Here is a 27,000-nt window from a genome sequence, read left to right on the forward strand (position 1 = left end):
CGTGTTTTTGAAAACACAGGCTCATCAAGCCCCGCTCTTTCAATTCCGGCAGTAAAAAGTTGTTTATCATGGCCCCGCAGCCTTCGTTAGTAACAGTGACTGTATTGCCGTTGACGTCCTCAAAAAAATACCACCTAATTACTTCTAAAGCATGAACGCCGCGTCACATAATGACTTTGATGGCTCTTCGTGCATCGCGAGCAGGTTTTCAGTACACCAAACACGAAGATTTTGCTTATTGACTTAACCGCTTAAGTGGAAATGCGCCCCGTTTCTCATGATGATTTAAAATCAAATCTTCCTCTTCGTTGTTGAGATTGGTGATGGCTTGACAGTAATTCACACGCAACTGATGGTCAGTAGATATTAGCTGATGCCCTGTTTATACTTTGTATGGGAATAAGTGTAAATCTTTCATTAAAATTCGCTGTAGCGTCCATCTGTTGATGGCCAATTTCGTAGCTCGTCATCTGTTTGGGGGTTTTTCGTTCTTAGCGACATCAGCAGTCACTTTCCGGTATTCAGTCTATTGGTGGTTACGTCCTGCAAGGTCTTGCGTAGTTTAAATTTGTTAGAGTCGAGCAGCTAAGCGCCGGAGTGTTTGTCCAGTTGGTTCGACACGATTAGGAAATGGAATGCTGCGCCAACACCATCATAAATCTTCCTATGGTAGGTAGGTAGGTGAAATGGTTGAAGTACCTCTCTGGCACTCCCCAAGTAGCGCTAAAGTGCTGTTTTGATACAATTATGGGACTGAAAGGCAACCCGAGCTGTTGATGTAATGGAGAAGATTGATGATACTTAGGTTGACGTACTGCCCTAGGTGGTCGAAGAAAGAAGCAACCAGTGACTTTAATCACCTAGCTGTCAGTCTGTTTCTCAGAATGGTCCTCACAACTTTTAATGGATTTAACCCCCATTACAAGTCCACGTGTGTGTGGACTGTCCAATAATCCGAAGGCACAGCTAATAGAAATTTGAATGGTGTGGTGTTCCCAGAACTTTCTGAGTCCTCGGTCTATTGCGCTGGGACCTGAGGGTTTTCGATATAGCATATGAAGGAATGGAGCTCCATCTTTTCTGCGCTTTCCTAAGAAATAATTTGTACAGTCCCCCTTTAACAACTGTCAGGGGGATGCCGATGATCGGGTAGGAAGTCTCTGACACCCTTTATGACAAGTTCATCAGCAATTTCACTTCCCTTAATGTTATTATGTCCTGGAACCCAGAACAGAGAAATGTTACGTGCACATCCAATAGATTTGATATCCTTCTTACAGGAGTTGATTAGTTTGGATTTGCGATATGGCATCGTCAGTGGCATGATCGCAGCTTGACTATCGGAAAAAATGTGAATATCACCCTCGTTCTCACTTTCCTTAAGCATTTTGCATGTCTGCAGGATCGCAAAGGTTTCTGCCCAAAAAACACTAGCAGTACTCGGAAATTTTAAAGAAGTAATATATATAAATTGGCTAATTTAGAGAAAATCCTCGCTCCGACTCTCGATTTCATATTGGAGCCGTCATTGAAGATAGAGATACCAGCTTTAGTGCAGATTTTCTCCTCGTTCCAGTCTTGCCTACTTGGAAAGATGTGCCAGGGCAATCAACTTCAGTTTATGGATAGAGAGATCTGCCCGAAGATTAGAGAAATGCGATGTTAACTGCCTAAATGTGCTCCAATGTCCTTTGAAAGATTGCCTCCAGAAGCCAACTTCCTTTAATCTGATTGTACTTAGAGCAGTGATGGAAGTTCTACAAGTTGGGGCGAGTTCTATATGCTCGGATGATGTAAATACATGCGGTCCTATAGGATTATTTGCGTCGCCTCGTACATATAAAAATACGATATTACCTTATTCGAGACCATTTCCAATAACCACTCCTAATCAACGTATGACTTCTTGGTTCATCACATTTCGTCTACTTTCCTGGAATATCTACTATTTGGAGTTTTTGTTTCTACTCTCATAAAACTATTTATAAATAAACAACCAGTTTAAGACAAACAAAAGATGACGAGAATTGACCATACGAGAGATCAGCGCAAAATAATTGACGCTAAAACACTTGCGAAGTATGCAAAAGACAGACCAAGATCAAGATGGATTTACGAACTGGAGAATGACATCAGGAAACTAAAGCTAGTTTTACTGGAAGAAATCAATCAAAGACCGGGTCAGATGGGGACATTTTGATCATCAGGTCACAGAGCTGACACAGAGCTGATGCTGATGACTACATACAAACAAATGATACTTTCGATATGACTACAAAAAGTACTAGAGGGCGGATACAGGTATTCTTTTTGATTGTACGTATTGTAATTTCTATTCTGGAATTGTGTAGAGTTTTTTCAACAATTATTTATTTATTCATTAATATCTATTTTGTCGCTTTCAAAGTAGTCCCCATGAGATATCATGTACTTGTGCCAACGTTTTTTCCAATCTTCGGAGCACTTCAAAAAATCATTTTTTTATCTTGTTTATCTCCTCCTTCGATGCCGTCTTTATCTCGTCAATTGTAGCGTAGCGTCGTCCTTTCATGGGTTTCTTCAGTTTCGGGAACAAAAAAGTCACAGGGGGCCAGATCTGGGGAATACAGTGGCTATAACATCATTCGGGTGTTATTTTAGGCCAAAAAGTAGCGCACAAGCACCGATGTGTGAGCAGGGGCGTTATCGTGATGCAAGAGTAAATTTTTGTTCTTCCCTAAATCCGGGCGTTTCTGGGGAATTGCGGATCGCCCTGCGGCAAGAACTCATGATGTACAACGCGCCTGCAATCGAAGAAAACGGCAAGCAAAACTTTTACATTCGACCGAACTTGGCGCGCTTTTTTCGGTCTTGGTTCGTGCGGCACCTTCCATTGAGATGATTGAGCTTTGGTTTCCACGTCATAACCATAAACCCACGATTCGTCACCAGTTATGCCCCTCTGGAGCAAATTTGGGTCAACGCGGACAGAGTCAAACATCTCATTAGCACTGTTCATGCGATGCTGCTTTTGGTCGAAATTGAGCAGTTTAGGTACGAATTATGCGGCGACCCGTCTCATGTCTAAATCATTGAAAAAAATCGAATGGCACTAGCCAATCGATATGTCTAGGTCCTCAGCAACTTCTCTAAAGGTGATTCTACGATTGGCCAATACTATTTTCTTCACTTCATCAATTTTTTCGTCTGTTGTTGAAGTGCTCGGGCGTCCGGCACGCCGGCACACTTTTCGTCGTTCACATCTTCTCGACCTTCTGAGAACATTTTGTACTTGTACTACCGATAAACGTTGCTTTGGTCCAAAGTAGTTTTTCCGTATGACACAGTCAACATTCGGAACGCATCCGCGCACTTAATTTCGTTTTTCACACAAAATTTGATACAGGTTCTTTGATCCATCTTTTTGAATAGGTAAAAATCTAAGACAAGCCGAAACACGTGCAAGCAAAGCAGCTGTCAACACTTAACTGAACATTCAAAATGGTCAAACTCGTCGACATGAGTTCCAACATATCGCCATAAAATATCGAAATTCGAATACACGTAACCTGCGAAAATTCAAAACTCGCTATACTTTTTGAACACACCTCGTATGTTACAAATTTTACCCTTTTCCATAAAATCTCCAGTGCGCTACCATCGAATAACACATTGCAGGAATAATTTTTTTATTTCGAGTAATCATGACCAATTTGGTCTCCAAGAAGTTGTGATTTAACATCGCACATACCGGTATTTTGATAATCTAGGCGGCCAAAACTATTTTAACGTTTTTTATAGTGTTAAATACTTTTATTCATCATCATTTGGGCAATGGACTTTTTTTATTGAACTATCATATTATTAACCCTTAAATGACCGTGGTATCTTTAAAGATACAACCATTTTGTACTAGAATAAATAGAAACTGAATTTTTTTTTTGGGTATTTATGGGTTAAATTATATAAAATAGATATCATTATTAATGTTTTAATTATTTATTATCAAATGCCAAGTTTCACAGAAGGTGTCAAATAAAATACATTATTTGAACCAAAAAAAAAATTTAATTCAATCAATAATCTTACGTCAATAAGAACTAAAGCAAAATGAAACAAATTAAAGGAAAAAATTAAAAATTTTCATTATCTGATGAATCAGATTCATAATCATGCATAATCAAGTTTTTGTCCTTTACTGTAGATCTGAGTTCTGCAGTTTTGCGTCTTTTAGATCTTTCACCTGAGTCACTGAAATGTTTCTGAGGACGGCCACATCGTTTCGGTATTGCTGCAACAGTTAATTCAAAACCTGCTTCCAACCAAGACTTGTACTTTGATAGGAAAACATTTTGCTTTCTATGTACTTGTAGCCACTTTTTCTTGATTTGTGATTTAAAATGTGAAAAATTGTGCTTAAGAGCTTCGTCAGAGTATTTTTCACTTGACAAAAGCTCCTGTTGTAAAGAGTTTAATTTTTCGTCCAAATTTGGTAAATTCTGAGCTTGCATGCGGTCGAATAGGTATTTTCGAGTCACAATTCGAACCCCTGAAGTGCCTTGAGAACCTTAAACAAACCAAAAAATAACAAGTATAGAAAACGCTAAAAAAAACTGTTCCATGAAACTTTTGAAATCCCACAATTAATTAATCTGCGGTTTTCTGCGGCTAATTCTACTTTATTCTACATTTTAAAGTATGTGTACACAATCTGAAAAAAATGTAAGCTTGGACGGACTTGGAAGTATAACTTTCAGCTTAACAAGTAAAAAAAATATGTGTAAAAAATGCACTATTTCTCCTTGTACCGAATTCAATAAATTACGTTATTAATGAACAAAATCTATAAAATATTTATTAAATGTGGAAAAAACATACCTGAAGCTTCAATTCCCATCATTAAAACGAGACATATAACTTTAAATAAGTTAACTTTACTTTTTTGAAGATTTTTTGCTTGCCGAACGCCGAGCGAGATATGTGGTGTGTGGTAAGCAATGAACTTTTGACTGCCAATACGACGGTAGCGCACGCGACGAAAAAGCGCGAGAGGGGGTGGAGTGAATACTCTATTGTGTTATCTTTCTATTTTATTCATTATTAAAATCAATTAATGCACTTCACAAAATTGACTTTTGGCCGCCTAGATTATCAAAATACCGGTATGTGCATCGTTGGACTACTTCTTGCGATGCTTCTTGAAGTCCTTGGTGTATGCAAATAAGTCAGACTGTCTTCATGCATTAAAAACCAATATTCAACGCACTTTTCATGATGTACGATTTAGTAGACAAAGCGCTCCAAAACATGGTTCATTAGATTGGTTCCTGCATAGGATACGTGAAGCCCATTCGAATGATGTTATATTCAAAACCTTAATTGTCTCAATTCTACTTCACATGGAATAAAAAAACGTTCAAATTTCCTCAAAAACTATTATTTTTTTATTTCTTCAAAAGAAATCCCATTCACTCTTAATGAAAAACCCTTTACGATGTATAGGTATTTACATATATACGCGCCCTTGTTCGTGGTTACCAGCCAGCCCTCTAAGTGTAAATATTTAAAAACACTTTGTCGTAATGTTTGCTTGCTCACTGCCTTAAATCTGATGCATGAGGCATGCAACATGTGCATCATGTGCCATAGTGACATTTTCTTTCCTACAACAAAGGACGACCGCCTTGATTCAATTGCGTTCACTGACTGTGTACCATATGTATGTATATATGCATTTAATAGAGTGGTTGTGGGTATGTGGCAAATGCTAAGCAGATAATACACTGAGTCAGTCAGTGTATGGCGGTTGATTCGCTTAGCCGCCGCAATGGTTCACTCCGCTTCGTTTCGTTTCGACTTAGTCGGTACAACGCAAACGCTTTGGGAAGTTGCGAGCAGAGTGCAGCTAATAAAATATGCTAAGTTTACACATTTTCTTAGTGTGTCATAAGAAATTTATAGCAGTGAATATTTGTGTGCGCACATGCGTGTGTGTGTGTATGTGTCCATAAGCCAGATGAAAGTAAGTCATACATCAAGCAAGTCAGAGTAGATAAAAAACAAAAAAAAACAAAAAGAGCAAGAATCTAGCGAGCAAACATGATGAGTTAGAAGTTCAAAGAGGAGAAAAGGTGACGTTGAGAGAATGGAGAGAATAGTAAGAGCGGTAGGTTAATTGAGAATATGTATGTATGTATGTATACATAGAGTAGTGTGCAGAAGTAGTAAGCTGCGACAAGAAATTAAGCCCCAGTCTTCTTATGTTGATTGGCAAATATAATCGTACAGTCACACTCATTTACATTTGCACTGCAGTTAATTTTCTTGGCATGTTGTTGTTGCGTCGCTGATATAGGCATTTTGCGTTTACTTAGGAAAGTAATTACTTTTAAGCTACTCAAAGATTATAGCGATCAGCTCTTAGATTACATACAACTGGAGCAGCGGAGGGCGATGCAGGAGATTGGAATATTTATAGGCAGGCGCAAAAAAAAAAAATTATGAAAATTTAGTGTGCAACGTGTTGACGATGGTAGTAAAAAATGAGACCTTTTAAATTTCATGGGTCACATACATTCGTTTTTTTCATGTTATGTTGGTAGACATGAGCGCAGCTATGGTGAAAAGATTTTTAGAGGTGGGACAAGGATGATAGACTTACAGAGTGGTGAAAAACTATGGTGAAAAATGAAATTGTGAGGGAAACTTCGGCTGCCACGTCACAGGGGATTTGGTGGTCGAATTCTCCACAATCATTTCACATGTATTCAGACACTCAGCCAATCAGTCGTTGTTCAAGGCGAATTCAGTACTGAAGGTGGCGCCTTTCCAAAAGAGTTACTTTACAGGTATTTTTCGCGATTTTGACAAGGCTGAGAATACAAAATAAACAAGAAAAGGAGAAATTACATGTTTAGTGAAAATTCAGTGAATGGCTTGGTTATATTATAATTTGTGAGATTTAAACTAAATATGCTAATGAAAACGAAGTGCCGCGTGTTAAATTGTGAAAGCACAAATTAATATAAAGCCGTCAAATGTAGTTTTTTTTGCGTTTTTATGCGGAAGACACCGTAACAAGCAAATGTGTTTGTGTGCGTATAACTTCTTGAGTTTGGTAGTTTCTATTGTTTTCGCCTACTTCCTATTCACAAACAAGTCATTACCTTCTTTTTGTTTGTCTATTCATGGGCTCTGACGACACAGAGAATCCGGAAGGCGCAACCACGTATTCTATCGTCCTTGGTCGTTGTTCACATAGCAACGAAGCAGCATGAACGAAGACTGCGTTGATTTTTTTTCTTATATCACTAAAACTCGTCCGATCAGTCGTTAATCAGACAGCAATAAAGTGACATTTATCACAAAAAGAGTGTTAGTTTTTTCGTAAATAATCCGCTTTGTGATCCCAGTTACGTCGGCGCCTTAGCTGATTCTGTCAAATTTGCTAAAAGCTAGCCGGTCTGTTATTGGCCACGCCTTCTAAATTCTTTTCACCATAGATGTGTGACCAAGACCAGATCGTGAAGCGGCTCTCAGCGAATTCGGAAGAATCAGCTGATTGCTGAAGAATGCAAGAATAAGAAGAAATCACACAAATAACACACGAATAAATTGCACAAATGTGACGTCAAACACGCAGTGATTCTGTCAAATTCGCTGAGAGCAAAAGAGCGGCACCACGAACATCGCTACCTTAGTATTCTCTCCATCGTAGTGGCAGCCGAAGTTACTCTCGCAATTTTGTTTTTCACCATAAGTGATGTTCATCCCTGGTAATCTGTCATCCTTGGTCCAGAATATATGTTCACATTTTTAGCCATTTTGTGTTTTTAGTTTGTTTTTGGCAAAATTTTCTCAAATCAGATCAAGAGAACCATGTCATGAACTTCGCTCAGGAGCTCTTGAATGATGTCAACAACTACTTAGATTTACTCAGAAAGGCCACAACTGAAAACGAAACATGGACGTCTGGTTATGGCATCGAAATCGAGGTCAATCATCTCAACAGAAGCGTCCAGAAGAGCCAAGGCCGAGAAAAACACCTAAAGTTTAGTCAAATGTGAAGGTTTTGCCCACTATTTTCTTTAAGTACAGTGGAGTAGTGCATCGATGTCTCTTGCCATTCGGTTATACGGCCAATAAAGAATATTACTTTGGAGTTATGAAATAAATACCCGGAATTGTGGAACACCCAGTAATGGATATTGCACCACGATAATGCGCCCGCTTACGTGTCATTTTTTAATCGTAATCTTTTGCCAAAAAAAACACTGCAAACTAATCTCAGGAATTATTTTGCCGGGACTTGCCTCCCTGCTATTTTTTCTTCTTCTGAAAAGACCTATTCAAAGACGAAGATTTGCCACAATTAAGGATATGAAGACCGCATTGCTTGAAGAGCTCAAGGCCATACCATAAAACGCATATTAGGAGTGTTCTCCGAGGATTACAAAACGTGCTAGCACAGGTGTATGTATTATATTTTTTTGAAGGAGCTGAAATAGATATCGATGAATAAATATATTTGAAGAAATATAGAGAAATTAAATCACATGCATATTTGTTTGACAGCTGTCATGTGGGAATATCGAGTTTTTGTCATAGAGATTCACAGAGAAGCGCAAGGCCTAGAAGTTTTGAAAATTCCCTGATGAAAGGCGGTGAGCTTTTGCGGAAAATGCTATCAAACCACGCCGTGGTAGTGTAAATTGTTCTCCAAGACCGTGCGATTTCACACCGGATTTCTTTCTTTGGGGAGTTTTTTTAAGGAAAAGTGTAAATGGTGGCCAAATAGCAATCATAGTTCTTCCAACAGTTTTCCCAATACTCAGTAGCGGTCAAAGTTACAAAGTTATAAAGACATCCAGCTAAGTATTCATCAAAAGTATTCAGTAAGGTTTGTCATTTCATCATACATCGTGTGGAAATTATTAAAGGGTAAGAAACAGTTTTTTCAAATAGCGGTCGCCCCTCGGCAGGCAATGGCAAACCTCCGAGGGAATTTCTGCCATGAAAAAAGCTCCTCATAATATATATATATATATATATATAAGGTAGTTAAACAGTGTCTGTTTTGTTTCAAGCTCTAGGCCGGGATTCCACATCTGGTCCACGGCTGGGAGTTTTTCTGAAGCTTGCTGTTTGTGAAGATCGTGCAAGCCATAACCCAAAACTTATTGAACTTTGGCACGATGGCAAAATATTATCGAAAATTTCTTCCAAACGACAAACGATGGTTATTAGTCATGTAACGGGCAACTATCGGATATTGTTCTGTATATAAAGATATTTTAGATATACCAATAGCCCACTTTTAACAAATTATGAGTAGTCATGTAAGGTGGCGAAAAACTAATAACCCTATCGAAAGATTTTTAATTTTGACAAATTTTAATGGGCAAAATTAAGATTTCCATCACTCAAAATGAAGTTTTGTTATTTAGTAAAAAAGTTATTCAAAAACAAAATTGGATGATTAATTTTTCGTCACCATGTACTATCCTACCTCTTTAACAAAAGGAGTGGTTTGGACTCGAGCGAGTTCTGCAACATCGTCGGGGAACGGTAACTACACTTGGTGGAGTAGCCACTCTCCCTAGCTATTTCAACTTAATCTAGCAAAACCTTCTTGGTCTACTCTCTTTTTTGACATTAAAATGCTACAAGTTTCAAATCAAGTCCGTCCAATTTCTAATTCGTATCTAAATTTCCAAATATGCAGCCTTAATGCGACGCCCTTCATAGTAAAACGTTCCCGAAATATATTCAGAAAATTCAAAATACAAATCTATTCCTCAAAAGGGGTATTATCGCTTTCAAAGTACTAATCATCAACTGCAATGCACTTATGCCAGCGTTTGCTCTAACTCTTGAAATATTTCTGGAACTATATTTTCGGTATAGCCGCCTTTGATTTTTCCATTACTTTCTTTCGGCTGTTAAAACTCGTTTCTCGTAGTGGTTTTTTGATGTGATCATCCAGAAAGAAATCGCGGGGAACCACATCAGCTGAATCCGTTGGCTGTTGGATGGTATTCGATTCGTTTTTGGTCCAAAATTCACGGATAATAATGGAACTGTGCGATGCTGCGTTGTCATGGTGCAATATTCTTTTTTTGCCTGAAAACCGTGAGCACCGCTTTCTTTTCTGACTGAAAATGACGTGGGTTTTTTGGTTTTGGGTCATTCGCAGCTTTCCACTCACTCGTCTGATACCTGGATTGTGTGTTGTACTCAAAATCCACGCGTCGTCTCCACTAATGATGCATTTGATGAATTTTGGTCTGCTTTAGCCTTGGAAAAGATGTCTTTGTAGATATCAACAAAACAAACAGGGACTGGTTTTGCATGATATTCGGGTCCTTTGAGGCCAACTTTCCAGCAACACGGCAAAAACCCAAATCATTAAGTGCAATGCCCTGAACGGATCCATTAACAATGCTCAAGTTCACTGTTAGCTCTCTAATGGGTAATTTGCTGTTTTTGGACAATGTTTTTCATTTTATGGATGTTTTCATCAGCTTTCGATGTCGACGGTCTGCCACTACGTTTGTCATCCTCGATGGACTCGCGATTTCTTCTTAAACGTTCATGCCACTCGTAAGCATCTATTTTCTTTAGATAATCTTTACCGAATAGTCCCCCAACTTTTTAACCTTTTCGCCCCATTGAGTACAATTTTAAGGAACGATTTAATACAAAATCGTCTTTGAAAATTCAAATCCATTTTTAAAATTGTCCAATGTTTTGTAAGGGTACCCACGAAATTCGAGAGCTGAGATTTTATTAACCTCAGGAGACCCCTCGAGCGCCTCCAATCCAATCGTGGCCAAAAAGATTTCGCGACCTTATAAGTTTGTGTACTTGCCCAGCGCTCGCTAAGTTGACGCGAAGACCACCTCTCAAGATGTCGCGTGGCTGTCGGTGTAGATATTAACCTTTATGACAGTTATTACATAAGTGAACAGCCAATCAGCTGCTTCTTTAATTGCCTCTACCTCTGCTCGGCTTACACTGCAGTGTTCAGTCTGATGTTCCTTGCAGAATACTCCTCCGCCTACCCTTCTATCCAGTTTTTAGCCATCCGTGAATAGGTTCACCAGTCTCTGCTTGCAAATACTGCACGCCATCCACTCTTTCCATGAAGGAATGTAAGTGGAAAATATTTGGCTCGGACTAAACAGGGGGGCGTATTGATCAGTCGCTAAAAGGATTAGTTCAAAGTTCGTAAGGATACTTGAGTGTCCGTAATTGAGACCAAACTGGTAGCCTGAGCCTATCAGTCTGTTTGCGGCACGTGTAGCCGCAGCTTTGTCTGCAATGTCTACAGGTACCACATTTAGCATTCCATTATGCGCTAGAGTAGAACGGGTCAAGTTGGTATTTCGGAGAGTCCGCATGCTCCACTTCTGTAATATAGCGCGCACAGCAAGAGCTTCTCGTCCATCGTTCAACTGTCGATTATGAAACTTCGTGTAATCGTATCCTCATATCCATGACGACCTATTTAATTTACTTCATTTGCTCCAAGAACACCGTGTAATATGGTTCTTCACTGTATTTCGTTTAACAAAGAAAATTCTTATGCCGACTTGCCACCATTTTATACTGATTCCAACAAAATGCGCCATCTTCTGATGATGACGTTGCATCAACTCTCACTGCCTTTGTTTTTATAGTTGTATCTTTATGCTGCTGGCGATTTTGCATCGCTTAAATGTCCTCATTATCGCGTTAGCGTTAACGATGGCAATGACTGCGATGGCTTCCTTGCTCAACCCAAAACTTCACCTCCTCCTCCAACACAACCCAAATCCTTCGCCAACAGTTATGCTGTACACCGTGCTCTTCTTCTTCTTCTTCTTCATCTTCTCCCTCTTCAATTGTATGTTGTTCTCATCCGCGTCACGCATAGCTTGCGGCATTGAATGAAAGTTGATGCCACCAACCCGGCTTGATGGCACTTTACGTCAGTAAGGCAGGGCAAAAGCCATCTTTAACGTCACTTTCTGCATGCAGCTGGGTGAAAATGCGTGAAATGAGTATGTGAAGTAAGCGTTGGTTGGCGACGCTATGCAACTCGCTTTTGCATAATTTGCGCAATTTTGCATAAAGCATGAATACAAAGTGCACATCACTAGCAAGCAGCCACCAGCAGCAACGTCACTGTTTTTTTTTTTGCTTTCTTCATTTCAAGCAACAACAGCAGCCTCGTTTTAACGCCAACGGCAGACGCAGTGCAGTAAGGTTACAGTAGTAGTGGCGTCACATAATGAAGGAGTATCGGCCATTTGTCACACGCTCATCTACACACAAATACCCACTCAGACTTTGCATTCTTAATCCTTGCACTACAGTGCTTGTGGCTGGCTGGCTGGTCACACGTGCCCCTCCTCCTCCTCTTGTGGCGATCCGCTCCTTTCGTTTGCTGGTCCGACACTTACGTTCTAGCCCTTCGCTTCTATGTATTTGTACGCTAAGTAGTGGCCAGTGGTTGGCTGGCGAATGCAAGTGGTTTCATTAGAGTCCATGGCTATGAAAACTGTTGATGTTGGCTAGTTGGAATAGGGTTTTATTCGCTATTTACTAAACAGTGGAGTGAGCGTAGAACTATTTTGATTGCCTTCATATTATTTTTAATAAGCATCATCTTTGATATTCAATCATTACACCGCAGAAAAGTAGGCGATACTGTACTTCACTATGACCGATGAACGAATGTTTTCAGAGAAGCACTGTGCGATGGAGGACCGCGTGTAGACTTAGAGATAAATAAGCCTTTTAAGCTGGTGCTTTTATGCTTGAATTTTTGTTATATGACACATGAGTTTCGGAATAAAAATTATAAATTGAAGGCTGCTGTGCTGATGAAGGACAAATATAGCAAAAAAAAAATTAAATCGTACATCCGATTGGAGTAGCGAATAGTATCCGGACCAGGTTGCAAAATAAAGACGTTCAACATGAAGATGACGGAAGTGTTTAGTTAGCATTTTTATATCGGTATGAGGAAAGTATTGCTCAGAGCTACTCGAAGGGCTGCTTTAGTTTGAATAAAAGCGGAAAAAAGTTCATGATTGAGCTGATAATTGTCTTCTTTATACCCAAAAGTAAGCTTCTTAATAGAATGAAATCATATTCCTCGATTCGATTCCTCGTGTCATTGACAGTGACTTTTTATTCGGTTAGTATCTTGAGAAATCACCTAAAGATAACTTATATATATACTTATATATTAGGTGCGCAACTAAGTTCTCGCTGTTTTTTGATGAAAATACAACTTTATTCAGACAAAAAAGGTTACAAGTGAATCATTGAAAGTGTTGCCCATCGCTGGCTACTGCTTTTTCCCATCTTTCTGGTAGATCTCATATACCGTCGCGGCAAAACTGTTCATCTTTTGAGAGTATTCACGGATCAAGCCATTTTTTGATGTCTTCATATGAATGAAACTGCTGGTCAGTTAGACTATGTGCCATCGATCGGAACAAGTGATAATCAGACGGCGCAATATCTGGAGAATATGGCGGGTGGTGTAGGATTTCCCATTTCAGTGTTTCCAGGTAGGTTTCAACGGGTTTGGCAATGTGAGCCCAAGCGTTGTCATGTTGTAGAGCTACTTTTTCATGCCTCTTCGCATATTGCAGCCACTTCTCGCGCAGTGCTTGGCTCAATCGCATCAATTGAAGTCGATACCGATCCCCAGTGATGGTTTCGCTTGATTTTGACAGTTCATAATAAATAACTCGAACTTGGTCCCACAATACATAGCATAACCTTCGCAGCGTTAATATTCGGCCGAGGCGACGACGTAGAAGCATGATCGGGCAGTCCCCATGACTTTCTTTTCTTTGGATTGCTGTAATTAATCCATTTTTCTTCACCCGTCACGATGCGATGAAGAAAACCCTTGTTTTTTAGCCGCTGGAGCAGTTGTTCACAGGCGAAAAAACGACGTTCAACATCTCTTGGTTTTAACTCATAAGGAACCCAGGCCCCCTGTTTCTGAATCATTCCAAAAGCATGCCATCGCTTGGAAATGGATTGGCGGGTAACTCCTAATACTGAAGCAAACTCTTCTTGCGTCTGACACGGATCCTCATTGAGAAATGCCTCCAGTTTAGCGTCTTCGAAGGTTTTTGTCCTTCCTTTACGCGGACGGTCGTCAACATTAAAATCACTGTCTTTGAAGCGACGGAATCAATCTCGGCACGTTATTTCACTTAAAGCAGCATCTCCATAAACTTTTTGTAGATCTCGATGCGCTTTAGCTGCCGTTGAATGAAAGAGGAAAATCAACATATCCCGCAAATGACGATTATTCGGCACAAAATCAGACATTTTCACAATAAAAGTTCGGCTTCGAACTATGCACAATTTTAAAAAGACCTCTCTCGAAGAAATCCCAAGTACTTAGGATCATTGATCGATGTAAAAAGAGAAACAAGTCAAATAAACTATTAAAATTTTAATGAAAAAAGTATTTGTTCTCTTTTGGGATTTCAGTATCCTCGCATTGTAAAATGAGGATTAGGAAGGCAGATGCGCGTACAGACAGGTTGGTAGAAAAGTTGGAGTAATGGCTGCTTCATTCGGCGAGGAATGCTTTCCACGGAGGAATTACTTCAAATTTCTGAAGAGTTTACTAACCCTGAGACCCAAAGCTACAGTGGGTGTTCAGGCAATTCGCACTTCAATTCAGCCTTTTTTATTTGTTTTAATGCTTCAAGTTTTTTGAATTGCTAACGAAAGCGGCAGTAACTTTCCAGCTTTCCGCACATAAATGCCGGATATACAAAAATGTCGTTCGATCGATACTATTTGATCTAAAATCTTTGAGTGAAACGAATGTGAAAATGCGATAGACATTTAGTTGCCTTCCTGATCGGACTTGGTTACCGGAACAACTCGGATTTCTATTCGACCATTTTCCGTTACTTCAGCAGGCTTCTCAAAAAGTGTTTGGAGGAAGAGTTCTAACTGAATCCAAGTAAGTATACTGCAGATGGACTAAACTGATGTTACCTGTCATGACCGACCGACTGTCGCAGTTCTTCCTGCCACTAAGCAGTAGGCACTGTAGGAGGCTGGTTGGACTGGTGACGGGCCTCTTTCTATGGGCACAGTGCACTCTGCCCAGCATGTGGAGAGGAGGATGAGTCAGCGGACCACTTTCTGTGCGTCTGCCCCGCCTTCACTCGAATCAGGCTTGAGGTCTTTGGCACGGATGTGTTAAGGAGCGAACACCTTGGCTCCTTGGCACTAGGAGATCTACTCAGATTTCTTCAGAGGTCGAGTAGATTTAAAGAAAATTAAAAATGAATCCAAGTGCAGTACAACGGATTTAATTGTGTCTGAGTGCTGCACTCGCTAGTCTGCCCCGACAAAAAAAAGTATACGCATTCCTGTTTCACAATTGTAACGCCTTTTAGGTTGAATTAACATCTTTGGTTTGGGAAAAAATAGGAAATGAAAGCCAGAATAATACACAGGCTCCAACATTGGCTAAAAGCCATTGCAGTGTAGAGGAATCTCCTTGAGAAGTATGTGGACATTAAGAAAGTTGACAAGATTCAAAGGCTGGTATCTGTTCTTATATCCTGCGCAGTGTGAACCCCGCCATCGTTATATGCGACACCATACTGTGTTCCAGTAGAACTGCAGGTGAAACACGCCGCCAGTAGCGCGGCAATAAGACTGGCTGCAATAAAACTTTAAAGAACTGGTCAGACAAGTAGTTACTGTCACAGAAAAATCCTGACAGAAAATTAGGGACTTCCCGGACTGGTGGACTATGCACTCCCGCCTACACTTGCCATTACAGCGTTCACGACCCTCCTAACCTCAAGGGAAGAGTGGCAACGGGACGATGTAAGACAGGGCGAGTCCATTTATGTATATGCAAATGGTTCAAAACTCGAGTGCAGGGCGAGCGAAGGCGTATATTCCATTTAGGGATCTCCTTTAGTTTTCGGATCCCCGACTATTGTAATGTCTTTCATTTCTGAGTTGATGGCAGTAATTAAAGCCGTAACACATTAGACATTATTTTTGCATTGCTTCAAGTGGACTGTATCATCTTGTCCTGAATTTTCTGATCATGTTTTCGTCTAGTTCGTTGTATAATGTTCGTATTGGTATTATCAAGATCCGAAGATAAAGAAACCTCCTTTTTCGTTATGGCCTGGAATCCAATAGAAATGTTGCTTACAATTCGCTACCAACTTTTTACGACCTCCTCGCTCTGAAGAACGTTCATGTATGTAAGTAATACTAAATGATGGATTGCTTCAATAGCTGGCTGACTATCTATGTAAAAGTTAAGCTTTGAGTTGGACTTATTACTAATACAGGCTGCTTTTCCAATTGCGGAAACTTCAGCCTGGAATACACTGCAGTAGTCTGGAATCCTATACGACTTCCTTAATCAGGTCTAACTCTGGACAGTATATCCCAGCGTCTAGTACATCCGCCCACTAGTCCTTTTATAACCGTCCGTATAAAAGTTAAGTGTATTGCGTTTGGAGCAAAAGCCCTTACGCCATCCTTCTTTTTTGGTAGTGATGTTGAACCTTTTCTCCCCCTTAAAAACTGGGGCCTATAGTTCATATTCACTATATTGTTCTGGTTAATTGAGTTATGTCCATAGGTCCTGTATGAGAGTTCGTCTAGAGCTTTTTGTCTTCCTGCAGATTTCGCTGCATGGCTTTCTGCAAAAGATCTATCCGTAGTAAGTCAAGTCTTATTTAAGGGCCGCCATTGGCGTTGTTCTTAGCGTTCCTGTAATGCATAAAACAGTACTCGCTGAACTCTTGTCATAGGCACAATTTAACGGTCCACCACACCAGCATACCATAGATAAGTATAGGTCTGACTACTGCTGTGTAGCCTCAGGTTGCCCTAATGATCCTTTACATTCGAAGAGGGCGTAATTGACCTTTTTCATCCACATTGCGGTTCCATAGAAGCTATCTTTCTGGTACTACCCCAAGGTACTTTGCGTGTTGCTTCAGAGTAATTGCAGTGCTGTTTAGTATTGGAGGCGACCACCGTGGGATCTTATACTTTGTTATCTTACAATCTATGTAACATTGGCACGATAACAAGTTTTATTCGAGCTCCTACACCACAAGTAGTGTACTCTAATATATTTGTCCCCGCTGAATGCCAATTCGAAGTCAGAATTTCTGGGCTTGCTTGACATTCTACATAAGAACAACTTGAGCATTAGGGTATTAAATTAGATTAAATTAGGTTCAGTGGCTATTATCCAACACTCTTAGGCCTGACTAGTACCATTGTGATACCACTGGACCTCATCCTTTTCAGGAGTGTATTTTCTATGAACCAACCTATGGATTTAGTGAAATTTGGTAATTTAGGCAACCCTATTTGCGAGACCTCTTCCATGCTGTCAAGAAAGGCGAATCCGAGCGTGGAAAGCCGTTTTCTGTGTAGATAAATGCATGCCCTGCGTTTTGCACGATTTCCTCTCCTTCAGTATCTTGCCAGCTTCGAAAAAGTCATTATGTGGTACCCTAGTCTATTCGCATGGCGTCTAATTAGACAATGCCCTGTTTGTACCCTAATCGTATTTCTCATATCCTGTCTCCTAACATTCAGTAGCGATATCGTGCTGCCAACGTTATATTCTGGAAAAGTTTACCTGCTTATTTGGCAAAAGGGTGATTGCAACGTGAATCCAACAGGCATTAGCAGGATTGATAGCGTGTCTACCTATTAATAATTTGCAAGTATGATTGCTAAGGGAACCGGTAGTAGAACATTATTTGGGTAAATATTTCGTGTCAGACCATTCCTTGCAAACTTATCTGCTTTGCAATTACCTTCCATATTTCTATGGCCTGGCACCCAGATCAGGTATATTTTAGAATATAGCGATATTTCGGATAATAATTTGCGGCATTCAACTACAGTTTTGGAGGAGTATTTTACTGAATTTAACGACTTAAGAACTGCCTGACTATTCGAGTAGATGTTTACGACCCTCGACCCCAATTATCCCTCTCTTACTTCGATAACTTCTGTCTGAAAGACACTACAGTGATTAGGCAAACGAAAGAATGCACTGATGCCCAGCCTTTCAGAGTAAACTGCCCTACCTACCTGTTCATCAAGCGTAGATCCGTTAGTATATTAAATATACTGACTCTATTTTCATCATCTTAGTATATTCGGGCCACAGGCATAATAAAAAACAAAAAAAGTGCTTGAATGCAAGGCGTCGTTTTTAAAAAGAATAGTAGAATACCAAAACTTTCTGAGCTAAAGGCACCACTGTTCAACAAATGCAAGCCAATTTTCGGCTACTATGTATTTACGCTATTTACCACTTTGCTGCACTTCAGCGGAATACCATAACCTTCCCATGCAAACCGTTAAATGGATGTATGTATGTATGTATGTATGTGTGTATGTTTAAGAGTGCATTTGTCTGAAGTGAGAGCCACTTATTACTGATAAATTATTGCTGCGTTGATTTATGCGCAACTTTTCGCTGTCTGTGGTCATAGATTAATCTCTTTGCCTTGCAGTGACATTTGATAGTTGAGGGATGAATGTCAGTTGGTCTTTTAGTGGTTTAAGTGTGTTATACTAAATATTTGCCATACCAGGAGTGTCGATACTGTAAAAAAAATATTTTAGTGCAATGCTTAGATAAAAGCAGAAATTTTCAAAATGCAATGGATCACGAAAAATAATGCTAAAGGGTGAGTTTTGCTTCACGAATTATTTGGTTAAAAAGCAACCCTGCAGCTCACATGTTTTTCATATCCTAACAGGTGTGCCGTTACTTGGTTACCACTAACCAAAACAATGCACGGAATAGCCGCAATTTTCATTGCACTTCAGTAATGATTTGGCTGTTCTAAAATAATTGATAAAAAAGTGGAAATTTTTTAAATTGAAGTTTTTACTTACAGATATTTAAAACGACAAAGAAAATATGGTAATTATAATTTCATTAAAATGCATTCATTTCATTGTTAAATGTAAACTAATTATCAAATTTTTACTCATCCAGATTTTGTCGCGCGGCAAAACTGATTCAGCTAATTCGCGTCAGACTGCCAGTGCCTCACTCGCCAAGCGTTTACCCAACTCTTTGGAGGATTTCATTTTGAACCGTGACTACACCGGTGCGAGGGCCTTTCTTGAGGTATTATTTAAAACTACATTTGTTTCAGAAAAGAAAATTGTTTTCGTAAAATCTGTATTAGAGGTTAAAGGCAATGAAAAAGTACTTTTGCTTAATCGAAATTACGATTTTTGCGGACTAACAAAATGTAATGTAAATCAATTTTGAATTTATTGCTTCTAGAGATGTTGAAGGATTTCCTTCTTATATATAAAAAAAAACACTGTGCAGAATTATTAGGGTTTTAAGGCACTTGCTTATGGACGGTTGAAAGTATAGAGTTATCTAATAAGAGGTACCCAAAGAAAAATTAATATATATTTTTTAATATAAATGATCGGATGTTTATTTCATTATAAAGAGAAGGTATGCCCTTAATAGTGTAAATTAACATCAGGCAAATGATCACCACGACCACCAAGGACAATATCCTTTTTATGAAATTTTCCATAACCGAATTGCAAAGTGGCTGCCCTATGTCCCCGATAGTTTCAGGAATTCCATCTTTCAGGTCTTGAATCGACCCTGGGCTGTTGGCGTAGACCTTCTCTTTCACGTGGCCCCAAAGAATAAAAGTCACAAGGTGTTAAATCACAAGATCTCACCTCTTCGAGAGATAACACGGTCCGGAGATCAATGGTTTCGTTGCTTTTGTGGTACATAGCGCCGTCTTGTGGAAAATAAAAGTTGTCCAGATCAATACCATCCAATTCCGGCCATAAAAAATCGTTAATTATCTCTCGATAACGATAGATAACACCTGTTGTTGGAAAACCCTTTACGAAGTGTTTTTTTTGTTTTTTGTTTGTAAGGAGGTTGTAATCGAACTGTCAGAATCAATATGAAGGTCCCGACTGTCACTGTACTGTTATATCCAGATGAAGATTCACCACTTTAGGTAGATAATTTTTGGATGTAGATATCAGTAGCATAGATATCAAGAGTCTTCCATAATTTTTGAGAAATTCACATTTCTTATTAAGAAGATCAAGGCAAGTTTCTCACGCAGTATCACGATGCACCCTTTTTGTTTTTATGCTCCCACTAACACTATACCATTTCACCTCTTAGACTGATTTCCACCCTAGAATCGTTTTACCATTTCTTTAAAGTAGAGCCGCGTTGATGCCTATTGACACAACAACTTCCTGCGTACAGGTTTCACTCCAGTGGGCGTTAGGTTAGGTTAAATGCGTGGGGCCCACTTGGACAAAAATTTACAATTTGTCCGTTGTGGTAGCATACAGGGCGAGGGGAGGAGAACAGGAGACGGGGAGGAACAAGACAGAATCCAGGGCTTGGACTAGAGGGTTTGAAGATGAGGACCAACAGTGGCGATTTATGTGTTAAAAGCTTCAAGCTGCTGATGAATTTCGCCAGAAGTGTGATATTTAAACCCGCAATATCTGCTGATGTTGCTAAAAAGTGAGAGTCCAGATGTTTAAACCTTAGCCCGACGAGAGCAGGGCAGCTGAGAAGAAGGTGCTGAGATGATTCCACCTCATCCTCCAGACAGCTTTTGCAGTAAGGGCTCGAAGCAATGCTAAGCCACACCGCATCGACACCTTTCGGACAGTGTCCGGTGAGGATACCTACCAAATTCGATAGCTGTGGCCTTGTTAGCCTTAGAGGTTCTCGCGAGCGATCCCGACGTTTGCGCACCGCTGAGTTGACGCGAGGACTATCTTTCCAGGAGCAGACCACAGGTTTTTAAGGGAACTCCAATCCTCTCATATTGCGATGAAGCCGTCTCAAGGGTCCAATTCAACGGCCCAGCAGTTTCCCTCTATGTCGCTGTGACCAGGAACCCAAATGAGCCTAATATCGAAGTATTCCGATGCAATCTAGAGGGAAGTCAGGCACTGAAACTAATTCTGCAACCCCCGTATCGACCGGATCTTGCTCCCTGCGACTTTTCTTGTTCCGTAACATGAAGAAATGGCTCGCGGGGGGAAAAATTTTGTTTAAACGAGGAAGTCATCGCCGAGACAGAGGCGTATTTTGGAGAGCTCGATTGATCCTATTTTTAGGAGGGGTTAAAAAATGGCCCGAGCGTTGGGAGAAGTGTATTTTTCTAAAAGAGGACTATGATGAAAAATCAAAATTTTTAAAAAATGTGATGTTCATTTCTAACGCGGGTACTTATTGAACTCCCCTCGTATAAGTATAGTCCGACGTAGCAGTGTATTTGTCTGTACCTTTACTACGGTAGCTCCTTATTTTTACTTCTAGTGTTATATTTTAAATTGAGTTGAATTATTAAAAATTTTCTTTTATTATAATCCTTTAACCGATAGGTTTATCCGACCTTCTTATCGAGAAGCCATTTTGTAACAGATCTTCAATAATTTTAGCTCGTTGTTCTGTCATGTAAATTTGCATATTTCTCTATTTGAGATGCCATAAAAAAGGCACCGTCTAGAAATTACTCATTACTGACATCTATGCGTCACTTTTGAAAGACCCTCTGCATGTTGAAATTAAAGTGAGCAAGTAAGCAGTTTTTTTGAATTTTTTTTTACTAATAAATACCTTTCTTGAGTAAATATAATTTTAAATAAATAATGGATTTTAAAAAATCTGCGCTTGATGCCTATTTTCGCCCTTGAAAATGTTCGGTTCTGCCTTGAAAATCGATGTTCGTTTGCTCACTAGTTTTCACATAAACTGTACAGCAAAAAAATTCCAATTGAGCTTCGCACGCAGCTTGGTTAGAAAGGCAATAAAGAGCAACATGTTTACAGGCCTTCTGTGCGAAACTACGTCAGAAGCGTTTTGCAGCGAAGAGCAGACCAAGGCGAATCTATTAAAGGTGTTATTGGTAAATCAGCTGCTTTCTTTTTCTTTCGCCGTGTCCATGTGGCTGTCAGCTCAGAATGCAACAAGGCGAATTAAATTTTTGTTTTCTACTTCGCCAATACTTTGCTTTGACAATCAAACGTACAAAACATTGTTGTTGGTCTAGTGCCAACACCTTTAATGAGCAGACTTTATGCTAATGGCAAGTATGAATATTCATTCTATATTCGTGGGCATATTCACGGGGCCCTGCCTGCGGGGTACACATGCCGTGAGACTCGGAATTACTTCGAGTCCGTTTTGCGTCAGCTGTATGGAGGATGAGGTGGAATCATCTCAGTACCCGCTCCTTAGCTGCCCAGCTCTCGCGCAATTAAGATTTAAGCATCTTGGTTCTCACTTCTTTTCTGCGCCTGCTGATATAGCAGGTCTTGATAACAAAAATCTGATGAACTTCGTAAGCAGCATAAAGAGGTTAACACAACCGCAGACTAGTCACCGTTCACAGTCCACAAACACTCAACCCTCCCCACCCCTTTCCCCTTTGTCCTATCGTCCTTTTCCTTCGCCTCTTTTCCCCCTCTTGCAATGATATCACAAAGGATGAACCAAACTTCTTTCGTCCAAGTGGGCCAACTCTCTGGGCAACCGTCACTACCTAACCATTCTATAGATAAAAGTTAGACTTTAGCTTGAAGTAAGTAGTTTTTGGTGCTATGACGTTTTTCACTTCTTTTCTTGGAACATTTGGCTAGTTGTCTGACCTTTTAACGAACATTTCTAGCGACATTTTTTCTGTTGCTTCACCTCATTCGAATACAAAAATAGTTGCCCTTTTAATCTACGACTATTTTCCCTCAGTTCTCCAACGAAGATGAAGACGACGAGCAGCGCTTGGTAACCGAACAGTGGATAGCCTTCTGCAGTTTCCATTTGGGTGACTATCAACAGGCGTTGCAACAATACAAAATCATTCGTGACGCTGAACCTGCCACAGATGACATATCGCTCAATATCGCCGTTTGCATGTTTTATTTGGGAATGTATGAGGATGCGCATCGATTGATGGAACAGACACCGAATACGCCGTTAAAGCTGCGTTTACTCTTTCATCTGGCGCAAAAGTTGGGCAATGATGCGCAGGTGACACAACTGCAAGATTCATTGCAGGAAGATGTGGAAGATCAGTTGAGTCTCGCCTCGATGCATTACTTGCGCGCACACTACCAAGATGCGATTGATATATACAAACGTTTGTTGTTGGATAATAAGTATGTACATAATGGATGTCTGGATGATGTAAGAACATACCAATTTCGCTTTACCTTTCTAGAGACTATTTGGCCATCAATGTCTACTTGGCACTTTGCTTTTACAAGTTGGACTACTATGACATGTCGCAGGAGGTGCTGGACGTTTACTTGGCCAAACACAAGGATAGCACCATTGCCACAAATCTGAAAGCTTGCAACCGTTTCAGGTTATTTAATGGACGTGTTGCCGAACAGGAGATACAAAATATTGCAGATAATGGCACCTTTGGCGCAGATTTGATACGACACAACTTGGTAGTATTTCGCAATGGCGAGGGCGCAATGCAAACTTTTCCGTCACTATTGAATATCGTGCCCGAAGCGCGTCTCAATTTGGCTATTTACCATCTGAAGAATGGCAATGTGCAGGAGGCACATGCGTTGATTAAAGGAATGCAGCCCACTGTGCCGCACGAATACATACTCAAGGGTGTTGTGCATGCCGCGCTGGGCCAACAGATTGGCTCGGTGAGTTATTCATACATTAGTTTGTACATAGATCGTTTAGAAATGTCTGTCCGCATCTCGTTTCTTTGCTATAGAAGGAGCACATAAAAACGGCTCAACAGAATTTACATTTGGTTGGCAGTTCAGCTACGGAATGTGATACTATACCCGGGCGCCAGAGTATGGCCTCGGCTTTCTTTCTCTACGCACAGTTCGAAGAGGTCTTGGTTTATATGAATTCCATAAGAAGCTACTTTGTGAACGATGACACATTCAACTATAATTATGCGCAAGCCAAATGCGCCACCGGCTACTACAAGGAAGCCGAGGAGCTGCTCATGCAAATTACGGATGTGGATATTAAGAATCATCATGCCTACTGTATGATTGTCGCAAAATGCCATATACATGCGGGGCGTCCTGGATTGGTACGTTAAATTATTGCTTTGAAATCTAGTTTTGAGTGCTCATCTTTTTGATTGGCGCGAGCTCAACATAACGCGAGAGTCATGAGTTCCTCGTTGTAGCAGTTTATCAAGCCCCACCGGGATAGTAAAGTTATTGTCAATCAAACTATAGGCCCAAGACACATGCTGTTTCGACTGGTCGGATCCAAAATGAGAGGGATGTTAGATGAGTGGGTGTAAAGGGGTACATTAATAGGTGTGACATGGGTACGATAGGTAGGAGTAAGCCTGTTGCAATTTCCTGAACGTAATTGTGTCAAGATAACACGTGTCACAGGAGACAGCTGAAGCTCGTTAAGTGCAATAGGTGGTGGCTGGATTTGGAGAGCATGAGCTCAAGAAGTTGGTGAACGGCTCGTGACGAATGCAGTTTACGGGCTGTCTATATATGTACAGAGGATGGCCACGGTAGCCGAATGGGTTGGTGCGTGACTACCATTCGGGAGAGCATAGGTTCGAGTCTCTGTGCATGAAACAGCAAAATTATACGTTTTTTCTTATAGCGTTCGTCCCTCGGTAGGCAATGGCAAACCTCCGAGTGTATTTCTGCCATGAAAAAGCTCCACATAAAAACCATTTCCCGTTCGGATTCGGCTTAAAATTGTAGGTGCCTTCATTTTGTGGAACACCATCAAGACGCGGGCCAAAAATAAGAGGGGAGCTCGGCCAAATACCTAACAGAAGTGTACACGCAAATTATTTATTTATTTTTTTTTCATACAGAGGATCCAGTGGATGCCGTGTTAGATTAGATTAGATTTTTGGGGGGTTGAACAAGTCCAAGCACTCAGTCAGGAGACCATTGTACTACACCCGGATAGATTTCAGTAGAAAGAATAGAGATAGGAAAGATAAAAAGTGGATGGTAAGACGGATAAATCAGTTTGTTGTCACTCTTCCACAAATCTCTTGGATTCATTGATAAATCTTAAGAAATCCGGAAGAGGAAGAGTATTAACTTTGTCCATACTCAGTCTATCGCAACCCAATATCCTAAGTCTGATTCTGGAAAACGACGGACAGCTACAGAGAAAATGCTCTGCAGTGTCGTCATCCTCAAGACAGGATAGGCATATCGGGCTGTCGACGACCCACATGGCAGCCATATGTTGACCACAGGCGTTGAGCCCTGTAATTATACCCACCAGTACTCTTAGGTTCTCTTTGCTGAGTTTTAGGAGAAAGGTCGCTGTTTTCCTGTTTGGTTCTTTCACAAAGCACTTGGCTACTCTGCACGAGTTCAACTCACACCAACGTCCTCTATGGGTAGACCTCGTGAAATCGTCAATCCATAGTTGAATCGATGCAGAATTTACACCTAGAAAGGATTCAGGGCCCAGTGGCATACTTGCAGAGCTTTCGTTAGCCAGTTTATCAGCTAACTCGTTCCCTGTGACACCACAATGATCAGGCACCCAAATAAAACTTTGTTGTGTTTTGCAACACTGTTGAGTTTTGTCTTACATTCACCGACTAATTTGGAAGGGCAGCGTGGGTTAGCAATGGCTTTCTGTGCAAATATTCAAGTAAAAATGTATTTTAAAAGTGAAAACAAAACACAATATTTATTTATTCATTATTTTGTAGGCCTGGAATGTTTTCACTACACGCGATACAAACTCGGAAGCCTTTTTATTACTCCAACTTATAGCGAATGAATGCTACAAATGTGAAGAATTTTGGGTAGCCGCAAAGGCGTTCGATATGTTGGAAAAGTAAGCTGACAAGAAAATTGAAATAAATTCCGTATTTAATATCGCACTTCCTTAAATTTTCTTCTCACTCCACAGACTCGATCCAAGTCCTGAAAATTGGGAAGGCAAACGTGGTGCGTGCGCTGGCGTGATCTATGCCTTGGCTTCGAAAGCCGATAAGGGATGCCCACCGAATGGCGTCTCAGATGTGATTGGCTTGCTGCGCGATTCTTCAAATCCACAGGCAGATATGATGGTGAAAGTTATACGCAAACATATAAATAGTTTGAAATGAATAAAATAAGACTTCTATTGAGAAGAAAATAATAAAAAAAAGTGATACTCAATTTGAATTTATTACATTCTTGGATAATTTAAATGCTTAAGAAGTTCAAGGATGTATAATTTTTACTAGAATCTTTGTAAAACTTATCTTCTCTTAAAACATATTTTCGTCTCTTGCACTGTTTGTTATGTAAGATATGGTTTCTCCTAGTAACGAGAGAGCGGCCGTTTGTTCGAGTGACCTTTTCACTATCTGTTAAAATTGCGCGCAGAGTCGAGTCCTGAGGTACTCAGCCGCTGGGAGACTAATAAATTAAATTATATTAGATTAGATTGCTTCGAGGTTTGCCCTTCAACCTCATGCGCTTTTATACCCTCCACTCTAATATGACCGAACCAGTCCCTATTGAAAGCGAACACGTAAGAGAAGATCATCATCTTCACACATAAATAATGTGAAATATTTGATGGCTTATTAATCTGACAATATCTAAAGAAGAACATAAATGAACAAATACCAACATGCCCACTGCAATTACATAATGGGTGTCATGTCCATCCTGGGAGACGCCCGTGAGAAGTGTATCACTAAAAGGTATGAAAGCCAAAAGTTTTACTTTCCCAGCCGTATGGAGTTTCACCAGACATCTTGAGGACCTGGACTTCGCCGATGACGGATGGCAGGTGGAATTTATCGAAAGCTTTTGCTTCTGCCTTCAACTGCAGGCTAAACAAAGTAAGGATGGCTTTCGGGCGAATGCATACGGTATGGGGGAGTTCGCAAATCTCTAGACGCATTGAACTACGAATATTCGGGCACTTGGTGTGCCCAACTGGTGCCGGTTAGCACGAGA

General features: G+C 40.3%; 1 protein-coding gene across 1 annotated transcript; it reads left to right on the top strand.

Annotated features, from left to right (window-relative positions):
* Positions 1 to 18,592: 18,592 nt before the first annotated feature.
* Positions 18,593 to 26,201, top strand: LOC128856377 (intraflagellar transport protein 56). Its single transcript, XM_054091675.1, has 8 exons — positions 18,593 to 18,713; positions 18,786 to 18,952; positions 19,028 to 19,162; positions 22,802 to 23,211; positions 23,274 to 23,721; positions 23,796 to 24,128; positions 25,755 to 25,882; positions 25,958 to 26,201. The coding sequence occupies exons 2-8, from the start codon at positions 18,950 to 18,952 to the stop codon at positions 26,154 to 26,156; spliced, it is 1,656 nt and encodes a 551-aa protein (XP_053947650.1). The 5' UTR covers positions 18,593 to 18,713; positions 18,786 to 18,949; the 3' UTR covers positions 26,157 to 26,201.
* The last annotated feature ends 799 nt before the right edge of the window (positions 26,202 to 27,000 follow it).

This window comes from Anastrepha ludens, chromosome 3, assembly GCF_028408465.1.
Source record: "Anastrepha ludens isolate Willacy chromosome 3, idAnaLude1.1, whole genome shotgun sequence".
Taxonomy (NCBI): Eukaryota; Metazoa; Arthropoda; class Insecta; order Diptera; family Tephritidae; genus Anastrepha; species Anastrepha ludens.